Source organism: Orussus abietinus, unplaced genomic scaffold (genome assembly GCF_000612105.2).
Source record: "Orussus abietinus isolate OABI.00-Male unplaced genomic scaffold, Oabi_2.0 scaffold10, whole genome shotgun sequence".
Classification (NCBI taxonomy): Eukaryota; Metazoa; Arthropoda; class Insecta; order Hymenoptera; family Orussidae; genus Orussus; species Orussus abietinus.
The window spans coordinates 837068-850231 of record NW_019396009.1 but is presented as its reverse complement, the minus strand read 5'-3'; the positions used below and the strand labels follow the sequence as shown (position 1 = coordinate 850231).

The 13164-nt window shown below is 41.9% G+C and overlaps 2 protein-coding genes and 2 long non-coding RNA genes across 8 annotated transcripts; 2 read left to right on the top strand and 2 right to left on the bottom strand.

The window, feature by feature from the left end:
* Positions 1-587: 587 nt before the first annotated feature.
* Positions 588-4662, bottom strand: LOC105699919 (saccharopine dehydrogenase-like oxidoreductase). 3 transcript variants are annotated; one of them, XM_012425353.1, is made up of 8 exons: positions 4377-4662; positions 3405-3577; positions 3109-3284; positions 2725-3041; positions 2506-2652; positions 2335-2425; positions 1992-2254; positions 588-1843 (listed from the first exon to the last, which is right to left on the bottom strand). In XM_012425353.1, the coding sequence occupies exons 2-8, from the start codon at positions 3574-3576 to the stop codon at positions 1738-1740; spliced, it is 1272 nt and encodes a 423-aa protein (XP_012280776.1). In that variant the 5' UTR covers position 3577; positions 4377-4662; the 3' UTR covers positions 588-1737. The 3 variants fall into 3 exon arrangements, with proteins under 3 accessions (XP_012280776.1, XP_012280778.1, XP_012280777.1); XM_012425355.2 differs by lacking the exon at positions 4377-4662 and adding an exon at positions 4199-4297; XM_012425354.2 differs by lacking the exon at positions 4377-4662 and adding an exon at positions 3834-4146.
* A 506-nt stretch (positions 4663-5168) lies between these two features.
* LOC105699898 lies at positions 5169-12524 on the bottom strand. 2 transcript variants are annotated; one of them, XM_012425312.2, is made up of 5 exons: positions 12437-12524; positions 9276-9473; positions 8347-8745; positions 7175-7468; positions 5688-5819 (listed from the first exon to the last, which is right to left on the bottom strand). In XM_012425312.2, the coding sequence occupies exons 1-5, from the start codon at positions 12509-12511 to the stop codon at positions 5703-5705; spliced, it is 1083 nt and encodes a 360-aa protein (XP_012280735.1). In that variant the 5' UTR covers positions 12512-12524; the 3' UTR covers positions 5688-5702. The 2 variants fall into 2 exon arrangements, with proteins under 2 accessions (XP_023290164.1, XP_012280735.1); XM_023434396.1 differs by lacking the exon at positions 12437-12524 and having other exon boundaries at positions 5169-5819; positions 9276-9846.
* LOC105699899 lies at positions 6647-9306 on the top strand. 2 transcript variants are annotated; one of them, XR_001104073.1, is made up of 6 exons: positions 6647-6824; positions 8007-8122; positions 8214-8304; positions 8417-8546; positions 8956-9157; positions 9221-9306. It is a non-coding gene; the product is annotated as an uncharacterized LOC105699899 (long non-coding RNA). The 2 variants fall into 2 exon arrangements; XR_001104072.1 differs by having other exon boundaries at positions 8210-8304.
* LOC105699900 lies at positions 9496-12584 on the top strand. Its single transcript, XR_001104074.2, has 6 exons — positions 9496-9586; positions 9884-10001; positions 10061-11372; positions 11456-11762; positions 12157-12300; positions 12445-12584. It is a non-coding gene; the product is annotated as an uncharacterized LOC105699900 (long non-coding RNA).
* Positions 12585-13164: the final 580 nt, after the last annotated feature.

Genomic DNA, 13164 nt, shown 5'->3' with positions numbered 1-13164 from the left:
TGAGAATCTCGCCTCGAGTTGGTGTTAGATGTAATCGAGATTACGTGCTCGTTGAATTGGCGGCATGACGATGAAGGATGTACGTTAATTGAGTTTTTTCTTTATCTGCTGCTCGGGTCGATTTTCTTCGAACCGATTATGATCGCCTTGCTCTTTTAACATGGCCAGGTAGACTCTTATTTCTTATGTAAAGAATAAATGCGACCCTGATTTTAGAGCGTTAGACATTCTATGTTTAATAGTTACTTGTCTATTTTCCCAATTCGGTAATGTCAACGTCGGTAATTTAGGTGAATAATTCACTGACGTAACACGGGATTTAGATATCTTCTCGTGACGTTGAATGCATTTCCCGCGATCTAGGTATTATGACGTTTGCTCGAAATTACCTGACAGATTTTTCATACTAGGAAGTGGCAATATGTGAATTACTCTTCTTTTTATTATCGTAATTCTCCGATCGGGTGTGGTTTACGCGTTTCCTTCTAGGGAATTTCAAAGCTAGTTTCCTCGGAGTACAGTCGCGTCTTTCCTCAATGGAAGACAAAAAAAAAAAATTTACATGAAAAGTGAACACGTTGAGACAATTAGTAAATATCACTTTTATTAAAACACTTCGGTATAAATGTGAAAGTAATACAAGCTTTACGAAAATTAAGTGTACTTCTAAGACAGTAAATGGTAACGTGTACTAATTACGTGTACATTAGTAATTGTTGCGTGGTTTTACATGGAAATTCTGCATCGAGGAATAAATAAGTTATGGTAAATTGCTTGTAAATCTTGTTAATGCATTTTCCAGCTGCGAGTAGTGCAGGCAACAATTCTTAGACGAATAGCTTTTGATAATGCGATACAGATTTTCTCCGTGGAATATAAGTAGAAAACATATATATATATTTTTATTTTCTTCACCGCTTTAAAAAATTAATATCACTATATGTTACGCTTGAAATATCTAGGAGAGATTCGTAAAAAGAAATGGTAGAAAATGATATTCAAATGCGTAGCTTCGTAAACCGTCTAAATAATAAATTCAATGAATAATAACGTCAACATTGATATATGATTCTGACACCTGAAACCATAGAGAGGGTAGAGTTGATATTCTTGGATTTTTATATATTAATCAGGGTCTCGTAATTCCCTTTGCGGTAGGGCTGTGGTTATAGATTACGCAAATGAATCTCCTATTTGCATTAAGAAAATTGACAATCACTTTAAAGGTACCGTACGATAATGTAAAATTTTAATATGATAACAGAAAAGCCATTAAAGTCGATTATAGGATCTATTACATTTATTCAGTAATCAATAAGTTTCTTTCCCGCAAATAGTTTCCGTTTTCTTCAAAGTAATGTTATGTTTTTCATGAAATGGTAGGGATATATTAAATACCGGTCAACAGTGTATACTTTTGATCTACCCTCTCTGTAGTCACGTTGATTCCCGCAACTATTTTTTAAAGTATATTCCGTATAACAAAAATAAATATATCTTGTGGTACCACGCCTCTTACACATTCATTGAAGATTTAGGAATAACTGTCCAAGCAATAATTGCAACATTCATGCTCGAATATCCTAATTAACGCACGATAATTTTGCCAACTAAAAGTAATATTTGGTGAATAAGTTGCGTAGTCGACCATAAATCTTAGCATCGTTTAAATCACATCCCTGTTAATTTGGTCACATAAGAAAATATCGACATCAAATAGAACCTGCCAAAATGCCGTTACTTTTCGATAGACGAGATGACTTCAAATTTCAGGCCGTTTTTATTTAATTCTTCAATTAAAGATGTTTTACTGAAAGCGGCTCCAGGGGGGAATACACCGCCACTGAAAGTAGATAAACAATTTTCATTCTGTAATCTGATAATAACACTAATATATCATCTAACTTTATGATGGATTTTCAAATAAACATGTTATGTATTGCAAAAACAGAACAGATGTGATCGTCTGGTTCTTAAAATATTCATCTTACTTATTAGGCATCTTATCGGCTTCTTTGAGAATTGTAATAGCTGAATAGACTAAGCAAGTACAAGTTGCCCCGTATCCCGGATCCTTGCCAGTCACTTTAGTGATCATTTCTTTATTCGGAGGATCTGCATGCTTGTCTGTCGGCTCTGCTAAGTTTTCAGTCCATCCAATTGCTTTAAATGTTATTGAAAAGTGTAAGTTTTCCATCGTTTCTTTGCTTGGGCCTTCATGGCTAACAAAACCGCCTGAAAAGAAGGAAGGATACTGGAACACACAAATGACGATTTTCAGTTACTTATTAAATCAATATTAATTCATTTGAGAGTAATGTATGGTGAAGGTACCTTTAAGAGTAACTTTCGTCCACAACTACATTTGGTTAATAACGAAAATATCATTCCCATGAAAGCTACTTGCAGGACCGACAGTAAAGATCTATAACAAAAAATATCTTTTATCATGCAAAATACTTTTATATAACATTAACACAGAAGATTATTGGTTATTCGATTTACTTGAATGTTATGTAAGTTTGAATTTGAATTGGCCTCTGTTTGTAATTTTCATACAAGAAACGTTGTGAACGAAGTGCCACTGAGCGATCGGAGCCAGGAAATACCGCAGACCATCCATCGGATATAGAACTTCGATGAATAATTCCTCTAAAATAAAATTGTCATTTATGCTCAGATTTAATCAAATGACAGCGATTGGATATCTGTATCAAGTAGTACTTTGTTTTTAATTTCGGTTCAAAATTAGGAAGTCGCTCAGGGTATAACTTCGATCGAAGTTCACGCAGCTCATCTGCATGTGCAAGACCATAAATAGCTGATTCCCATGTCCCATAGTGAAGTTGTGGTCCTGTAATTTTACTTGTCGACCAGCCCTTCAAATACGATTCGATGCTATTTATTTCTCCATTAAATTTTTGTTGCGTGAAAATTATTCCCAAGTCACATGGTATGCTATCAAAACCACAGGCGCTGATTACATACACTCCAGCTTCTTGGGCTGCTTTATTATATTCCAACTGCATTCGTTCCATATACTGAAAACATAAAAATAAATAATCATATATACAAAATACATGAAAGAATAGAAAAGTTGTTTATTACCTGAGGTTCTCCACTGACATCGACATGATGTGTACCAGCAGCGATACACGCCTTTACAATGGGTTCCCCATAAAATCTATACGGTCCACAGCAATTAATTATTACCTTTGCTTGTTCTACCATCTTTTTAATCCCATCTTCGTCCTTCAAATCTGCCAGTATGATGGGAATATTTTCTAAAACGAAAATGCATTTATTGCACAAGCAACTCTTTAGCAAGATAAGTTAACGTTCGATCTTACTAAAAAATTTCATATATGTATTGGCAATGCGGAATTATAAAAGGTTAATTATACCAGAATCTGATGCATATTCTTTTAAGACTGCTTCTAGTGCTTCTTTACGACGGCCAGCAATACCCCAAGAAAGCGATTTCTCCTTGGCAATTCGATTAACCTCTTTGACTGCATGTTTTCCTGTGAAGCCTGTTGCTCCAAATATTACCAAGTCCAATCGTTTTTCCGCCATGCTAAGAAACATGTATCACATTTGTTTATTCACATCCATTTACAGACATTGAATGTAGGTAATCCCTTTATGACAAAAAGAATACTTAATTGAATTTTTGAAAAGAAAGCTAACAAATTACACTTCATAACGTAATGTCTTTAATGTTTTTTTTTTTTTACTAAAGTCTGTCAAGGTTTTGAAGGAGAACAGCTAATGAAAAGGACATGTCCATAAATTTTTTATCACTATGATGCTTAGTTAGTGACGCAGCATACTTGAACAAGTTGGCAAGTTGCAGATCACCGTAGCTGCAAAAAATATTCTAAAAAATTCTGCTGTCCGAAGGGAAACAAATTTTTGCACGATATATTCACATCTGGAATTTTAACTTTGTCGTAATCGCCGCCATGACTTCTCGCCCATTACATTAAAAAACGTTCTTTCATGGAAATCCGGTGCCGGTAATCACGCATTTCTTTTATCCAGATTGTAACGACGCAGAAGAGCGAACGTCGGTATTTTTAAACCTCATACGTAATCATTATCGCTCATTATCAACTCGAAGAAGGTACATAAGTCTCGGATTAATACCGAGGTGAGCCGTACACGTCTACACACACTCGCACTCGAAGGCACATACATTCGACACGGCTTCACGGTTGTCACGACGCAGTCATGTCACCGAGCCGGCATTCGAAAACTTGCAATTCTGCCAGTGATCATAAACCCCGAAATAACACCCTCGTAACATGAAAAGAAAGAGGCACCATTAAGATCTAATAGCGATTAAGATTTACAGTCTAACGTTCCGTACGTACCTTCAATTAATCGGCAGCTAAGTAGCGCCGGCTGATCTGACAATCCGAAATCGTTAGTCACGTTCCAAGGTGCGTTCTAACTTGTTACAAGTTGTTGCCAGTGCGTGGTAAAGCGCTAGAACGCCGCCGGTAGTAGAACGATCTTGAAAAAAAAATAAATGACGACAGAACGTACAGTCTCTCCTTTGTAAGAAAGTCAAACAATGGTGAAGGCCAGTCGTTTTCTGTCCCCAAAGTGCAGGATGCAGGGTGGAGTCGATGAATGCACGTCCTACACCATAGTCCGACCACAAGGCGGATTCTCGCGATCGCCGCGCCACCTCGGAAAAGTTGCGCGACCTTTCCGTTGGATCGCGCTGCGAGTCGCCGCTTCGACGCGCCAATCAGGTCGCGGCATGTTTTTTTCCCGTCGCAGATGTCGAGCGTCCGATTGGCCGACGAAGAGGTTAGGGAGGTCCAATGGAAACTCTTCGACAAGCGCGATTGAGCGGTGAGTCATGCGCTGAATTTGAATCCTCTCGTCTACGTATCCTTCTTTAGTCGGACTCGCATTGGTATGCTAAATCGATTCCGAGTCGATTGAGATTCTTTTAATGTACACCGTCGGACATGAGTGCTATTCCATCGTGGAGTGCAAACGCTACATCCGCCGAAAAGGCAGTCATGTCCATCAATGTACCCTCGAGCTCGATTGCGACCTCCCGCATATTAATATTTTTAAACGCACGCATCCTTTGATACGTGGAACTCGATAACGTTTTATTAAAAAAAAGTAACGCGTACAAAATTATTCAGAGTCGTTATCAGCTAAGAGTACAGTCTATTACATTACACGTTAAGCTGTATCGTAACGCATCATTACGGCAGAAGTTCGTCTACATTTCGGAGACTTTTCCTTGCATTAACCGTTGGTTAAAGAAAATCGTTAACACGCGAACAGATCTAATCGTTCTAAATTCAAATTTCGGTAAAATATTTATATTCTATTTAATCAGGCTCGATTAAATTTCTTGCTTTAGTTCTAGCTCCATGATGGCGGTGTACGGAAACTTCTGGAAGAGCAAGTGGAAGGACGCTAAGAATTACGTAATCTCGTGGAGTCCTCTATCGCACTTCTAATTACGTTATATGCGACTCCGTCGATTTTCTTCGTTTCTTTCTTATGTCTTACGTGAGTATATTTGTTTCGAGGGAAGACCGCAATGTGGAGTGTCCCGTTATAAAGCGCTCCTTCTCTCTCATTTTCGCAACGCCGACTCGGCGAATTTGTTATCGCATGAACCGTCAGCAGATACGCTCAAGTCTCATGGTTTCGGCTTAACTTTATTATTCTTTACAGAGCACGGTGTTCCACCAATCGCAGCGTTTCTTGATCTCGCTGAAGGCAGTTCCAGCCGGGCAAAGAGAGGAGGTCTTCAGCCAACCAGAACAGTCGTGGAAAACCTGGAAGAAAAACCGAGAAGGAAATTCATGAGTTTCTGCACATTAATCCCTTTAAACTTCCGAACGCCCGGTGAGAAGCGTAATCGGATAAAGAGTAATTTCTCTGACTGCATGTTGAGCCAAAAGTGCCGGTTATACCGGAAGCGCCGAGGAGAAATCTCGGTGGGCGTTGCGGAGTTCAATCGTTCGCTTCGTCGGGACTCCGCAAAATTTCTGCGGCATATTGGATCGACATGCTCGTCATTTTCATGAATATTTGGAGGAATCAGCTCGCACTCTCGTTGTTATCAAATACCTCTTAGTCAAAGTCTTTAACCCCTTTCATAAAAAAAAAAGTGCCAATGTGTCTAGAGGTCTTTTCTGCATTGATCATTTATTGGCCACGATGAATTCATTTCAAATTATGATTGAATATTGAAATATGTATAGAGAGATGGTTGAAATGCCTAGGATATGAATAGTGGTCTTTTTTTCCAGGGTCAATATTTCCAAAAGTAGGGTAACAGTGTATTCCAACGTGAAAATGACGCCTAATAATGGGAAACTGTTCCTTACTGACGTCCCAGCCGCGAAAACATGAATTAGAACTGAAATTATAAGCGAAGCTTGCCCGTAATATCATCTATTAACGCCAGTAACGCCCTTTCTCTTTTTCTCCTCCATCGCTTCCTAAGATTTCACTCGCGAATGCCGTGAATGAGATCTGCGTGCCTTCGGCGAACTTGAGATATGACTTTAATGAAAAAGCGTTATTAAATTTAGGATGTGTCGAGAGGGATCGATAATTAATAATCCTGATTTTCCATTTCAGGAATGGACTGCCGATGATAGGGAGCCCCGACTCGTTCCCTCTTTCTCTTTTACGGCTCTAATGTGAATGGCCTGATGCGAAGGAAACGTGCATGCCATCGGTGAACTTGCGATACGACCTTAATGCACTCTCACATGATGCGAATTACGTGGAGTACCGGGCGCGTGATGCCTCGATTTCCTTGTTACCACTACGTATGTACTTACGTTATATTACGCGGTAGTGCCCGATGGTATCTATCGTGTGAGAAAATCAACGAGCGACCATAACCATTGAAATTGCACTTTCGCAACGACTCGCAGACTCTTCCTCCTACGGAGATGCTAGATCGTAGTCTTACCATCGACTCTACCGATCGCGAAACATGTTTTATGGACACTCGTTTCACCTCCGGAAAATTCTTTCTCTACGCAAATACGCTCGGTAATTACTGCTATTTGGATTGCTCTAATCCGGACAAAATAATTAAACGAGATGTAGCCCACATTGGCGAGATCATACGTGAAATGAAATTCTAAAACACGGTAAAATAGGTAAAACTCACTTGGCACTTGGTCTCGACGTCGGCGTACATCCCTTTTCGTCCTCTACAAGAGAAATTAGTCTTAGGGATTTCCATCAAGTCCGGGTAGTCAGAACTCTTGGTCGCATGTCCGAAATTTTCCAAGGAGCTCGTCTCTTTAAAATATTTTTGAAAAGGCGCGGACGATGATTTCCCATTTCCGTTCCTGACGTCCTCGGGGATTTTTCCCAAATTTTTATTTCCGCCTTTCGAGTCGATGTGGCGCAACGGTCGTCCGTGGAAATCGCTCAGGAATCCCTCGTAGTCTGAGATTATCTATGAATCGACAGAAAAAGGACAAAATTACAATTGTACCAAGAAAAATGGAGAATGGTTCTAAAATATCCTTTATTCAAATCCTTGGAAATTTATTGCCACAACTTTAATGCAATTCTATTACATCCCACTGAATCGTGGAGTGCGCGAGAGTGCATTACCGGAAGACAGAGTGGGATGCTGAAATTTATGCGTGAACCGGCCTCTATTTAATTTGCATACCCTCGTTGCGTTCTCGAGAGGTAGCTCTTCGGTTGCACTTTCATTTGCGGCTACATTTGCAAGTACATAGGTACACCTGTAATTCGCCTACGAGTGGCGACATTGACAGCCGTAAGATTCTCGATCTTCTGCAATCCGCCCTGAGAAATACCGGGATACTCGCAAGAAACACGTGTCGGAAAGTGTTCAGGATCTCGTAAAAAATAAGCCCTGGGCACTTATTTCATCCACTAATTCCATGCATGATTAGACCACGGCATAATGACTACCGAAAGAGTCTTGCGCAACGTTACATAATTTTCGATATTTCTTTCAGCACATCCGAACGTTTAATGCACGAGAAAGTGAACGAGAACTGAATGGCACCTTGCCGCTCTTTGTGCGTCAATGTTTTTACACGTCAAAAGTGTCATCTCGACAAGACTCGTCACGGTTCGTTATGAATCTCGTTCCAGTCGGATTGCATAAAGTCCAATTATAAACCCATTTCACCTATTCGTGACCGTTTATTTGCCCAAGGTAGAAGAAGACCAGCGATTAGTGTTGTTTAAGAGCAAGATGAGGCAACCTCGATGCTTTCCCCGCCATGACGCGTTGGTTAATAAGGTCATAAGGTATTAGCCCTTGGTTTTACATTTAGTCAACGGGTACCCTACCTGGTGCGAATTGAAAACCGTGACTTTGTTGGAGAAGTAATCCTCGAACGTCTTGTAAAAATTGTTCCAGTCGTAATCGAAGTCCCAGAAGGAGTAGAAGGGCACTTTGGAGAAGTTCTCGGACGTCGCCGGCAAGACCAGCGAGGAGATGACGGGCTTGTGAATCTGCGGCTTCGTCGACGGGACCGGATGCACGAAGTGTTGGTAACTGGTGTAGCCTTGAGGCTTGACGTATCCAGTGATTCTAGGCTTATGTCCCGGGAGATCGTTGACGGATTTGTGATCCGAATCGCAGGAATAGGGCGTGCGAATGATGTATGTCGTGTCCACGGTCTTTGGATGGTCGTAATGGATCCTTCCCTCTGGCGGGGTGTAACGACCATCGGGGGTCAGGTAGACCTTAACGAACAACGGACGAGTTAGACGTTTCTCCTGGTTCTCGGTAAAACTGGTGGCGATTTACGAGGCGCGCTTTATTCCCCGGTAAACGTGCTTTTTTACCGCGCGGACTGGATAAACGAATTGGACTTTTCTATCCAAAACACAGCTATTGAGACAAGTGCCGTGTACGAGATAGGGAGTAGTAAATCACGAGTCAATTTCTTACAGGCGGCAGTGGTGGAGCCGGATCTACTAGACATCAACGTTTAAACGAGTTTCCAAGCACGTTAGAATGTGCTCTTCTTGCGATAACACGTAAATCACGATGATTAGAGAATTTTTAATTAAAATCCAATCGAGAGTAATTTCTCGCTTTCCGGCTAAAGCTTAGAACCATGGACAGGATCATTGTACAGCGAATCGCTCTTGGGTAAGGGATTCAGCCACTATTAAACTGATTGCAAGGCTCGGCTAAAGGCACGTCTAATTCCAGGTCGAGGATCTGGACCGTTGGAGGTACCTGTCGCAATAGATCCCTATTGACCTACCTTGATTACTTGATCGGGCATCGAAGTCACCGCATGATGCTTGTGCACGCTACGGGCGTCCAGGACGACTCCATCGGGAATCGCTATGCCGTCCTTGTTGAGCCGATTCAGAGCCAGACGATCGGTCCTGAAGGCTTCTTCGGGTATTTTGCCACCCAACGATGGCAGTACCTGCTCCCTGAAGATCTGTCGTTTTTGCTGAAATCCAGCAAAGATCACTGTCGGATTTCCACTCAACGTCGCAGTCGATGACACAGTGGCACACTGTCGCATCTCGTTACGTGTATTTAAATCGACGTACTCGGTCCACGGTAAATTGTTAAATGAAACGTCACCATTGCCGATGAAGCGAGAATGGGTCATTGTCGGTAACTTAATGGGACGTAAAGAGAACTTATTAAAAAAGTGTACCTAATCGATAGCTCAAGAATCTCTGTTTTATTTTCTACTAAAATGTAATTTAATAAGAACTCCGCAGTTGCTGGTCGGGCGCATTTGACCGAGTTCGCTTGGCTATCGTTTATTACTGTCATTGTAACCGCGGAGGTATCTGCATTTTTTTTCCCCCTTCAAAAACCAGTTCTAACCGTATCTCCGTTTTATTACAGAAGAGTACAGGCACTCGAGCTATTCCGCGTGTATATCATTTCGGATCAATCATTCGCAATAAAACCAAGAGCGAAGGTACCTGCAGCCATAACTTCGGATTTACGGGAGATATCTCAAGTAAGGATATTAAAAGTATCGGGAATATTTCCAATAAATTCTAATTATATTTTTATCAGGTAGGATAACGTATAAACGGAGGAAAAATGCAGATCCACAGGACTCGATCGTCGAGGTCAGATCGTTACACCGAATCGATACGTTTGGGTAAACGATCTCTGGCGGCATCGTTAAAAAGTTTCACTTTCGCAATTCCGGATCGAGTCGATGGTCTGCTACAATGCGGAGAAAATACGTGCCAGGCACTCCTCAGGGCGCCAGGGTAGCCGGAGAAAGATGAGGAATTAATGAACCGTGACAGCTTGCAAAACCTTCGAGCATGTGATCTCGCCTGCCACTACCGAGATGCGAACGTGCAAGACGTACCTTCCATTTCAGAAAAGTATCCCGCAATTGCATTTTCGAGTCTGCCAGAGGAACGAGGCACACAGTCCGTCAGGATGCAAACAAAGTGCATCGATTTCATTCAACGACCTCTCTCGTTGTGGAACAAGATCCCCGGTTTTTGACCATGATCTTCGGTCGCTTTCGTAAGCCGCTTTTTTTGACCCGGTGATTTCTCCGAAGTTTTGCGAGCCGATTCGGTTTCGCTCTCTCCGATCCATCTTGGCCAAGGCGCGGTATAATTCGCGGAAAAAAAAACGAGCCTGCTGATGAAGACCAAAGTGTAGTTTCAAGACAAAGAAACGTTTCAAGCCGTAAGGACGAGCACTTCGCGGGTCTAATTGGAGGCGAGTTGGCTCGTAAACCTCGACGTTATTTTCTTCAGGGAATTTAGCGGCACAGGGATACCGACTGACGTTCTTCACAGTGGCTGGAAGCATCGATGCTCGACATAGACATAAAATCTAAACGGGTCGCCGGGGACAAAAAAATAATCGAGGATTCAAGCAAGAAGCAGGACTCTTCGGCGGTGGTTCCGCTAGGACCTCTTTTCCAACTCTGGTCCTTTGAAAATCCTTCGCGAACGACAACGAACCACGGCGAAAGTGCTACGATTTATCTCGCCTTAACTGACCTTTGAACGTAATTAGAATTTCTAAATAATGCGTGATAAACTAGCTTACGTGGAATAAAAGAATAAAATGTGGAACTCCATTCAAATACGAGTTAGTCGCGTAAAGATGTCGGATCTTTACTTTGAGAGAAGCGACACGGTAAATGGGCGGCTAACAATGGAAAATGGTTGTTCCCATACGTTAGAATATCCTTATAAGTGATAAGCTTGGCGAGCACTTCTTAGAATCCACGTCGAAGCCGAGTCCTTAAGAGGGCACGTCGCCGACGTTATCCAGGACCTGGGAAAAGGCCTGAGTTGCGGCAGAGGGCGAGATTTATGCAAACTCTCGCGTCCAGCGCGGAAAACCATGCGTACGTAACCTTAGAATATAATTAAATAATAAATAAGCGTCCTCGGCGCTCCTATATAATTAGACAAAATTTCTTCTCGGCAGGTGCCAAGGAGTGATTCGGAGCGGGGTCCCGGGTCACGTGGAGTCATTATCCTGCCGAAGTAACGAGGCCCATATATTATGCAATTAATCACCGATTTCCTGCTACTGGTTAGTGGCCTATCCATCGGCCTCCTCTTTCCCTCTGTTGGTTAACCGAGATCAGGAGAGCTCGGTGTTAAATGGTCCATTTCGACTGTGCTCGAGATGGGAAGGCAAGATCTCCTTTTAAGAGGAAAAGATTGCTTCATTAACGATTCCTTGCGTACATTGTGCACGTGAAATTGGGTTTCCTTGCACGGATTTCCCGGTATGTAGAATCTTCTTCTCACTCGATGGGAAATAAAAAGTTCCGGAGGATCGTGTGAGAGTTTAATTCATTCTCACATTTCGAGGTAGACTTGTCTAAAGTGGGATCTAAAGTTAGATATTATCGCGAGCGTTTCTTCCTCTTTCCGCACGGAATTATTATCCCGGAGGAAAATACGTCCCTCTTTAAGGATCCTCGGCAATTAGATCAATTTCCCGTATTTTTATTTTCGTCCGTGGTTTTTGAGTGCGGTGAATTTCAAGATTTTCTCGGGCTTTAAAGAGCGATCCTATCGCGGGTAAAGATATTTTAGAGGATAGTCGATACGTTACACATTTAAGTTTCGTTACCCCGTTGCGCCATTCCTGGTACTAATTAATGCAATCTCTTTCAGATAGTTCTTCAAGCGTGTAATTTACCTCAAGATTACGGAGATCGTGACAAATGATTTAACAACCATGAGAATCTACGGAGATCGTCGCCGATTCAGCAGGGGAGTGTACATGTCGTGTACATTCGCCCGTGGCTTTACGTATCTGTAAGTATCTTCTGTAATGTAGTAAGCCCTAAGTAGGGGCGAATTTTTCCGATAAAGCAAGAGATATTTAGAGAAATTTCTCTTATCAATTTTTGATCGACCGCTTCGACGTCCGATGGACTTTATGAATGCAAACCTTTTCAGCGCCGATGTGAAGCAGGCTCGTAAATATCAATGCCAGTTGTAACCAACATCTTCCAGTTGTCTTCATCCTGATCGGTCTGGACGTGTAGTTGCATACTAGGCCAGCATCCTTTCACGAGTCATTCCCCACCCGACTCGCGCCTGCAAATTCAAGTTGCAGTGAAATTATAACAACCACTTTTTAAGTGGAAAGAAAGAAAAAAAATGGGTCATCGCAAAACATTAGTAAAAGTCCTTTCATCCGAAAGGATGGCACTTTTCAAGCCCTGATTCACCCGGGTTTGTAAAATGTCGATTTCTCCACTGCCTCTCGATTTATAACAAGATAGGGAATTATTTTCTTGGAACAAGGAACGCTTAAGATAACTATTAGTAGCCGAGAAAATCACCGAGAGGGCAGAGGAGCGCAATTATCCGAGGAACGATATCGATCCGCATAAATTGTTCGAAATAAGCGATCGATGGTCGTTCACTTGTCATACTCACCGCGGAACATTCGAGGCACGCTGTCAATTGCATTTGGCCTTACGCAATTCCTCGGAATTTCTTCGCAGATTTCCGAGTGCGTTTCCGTATACACACATGCCGGGAAAGCGTTTTCCTTCGTTACGCGGAAAATGCCCTCGCGATATATCACCTCGCATGGTAATGCACTCTTTTGCAAGTGCGAGCACTGGCGCAATGGTGCACTCGTAATTTATAAATGACTTCGGCTAGGGC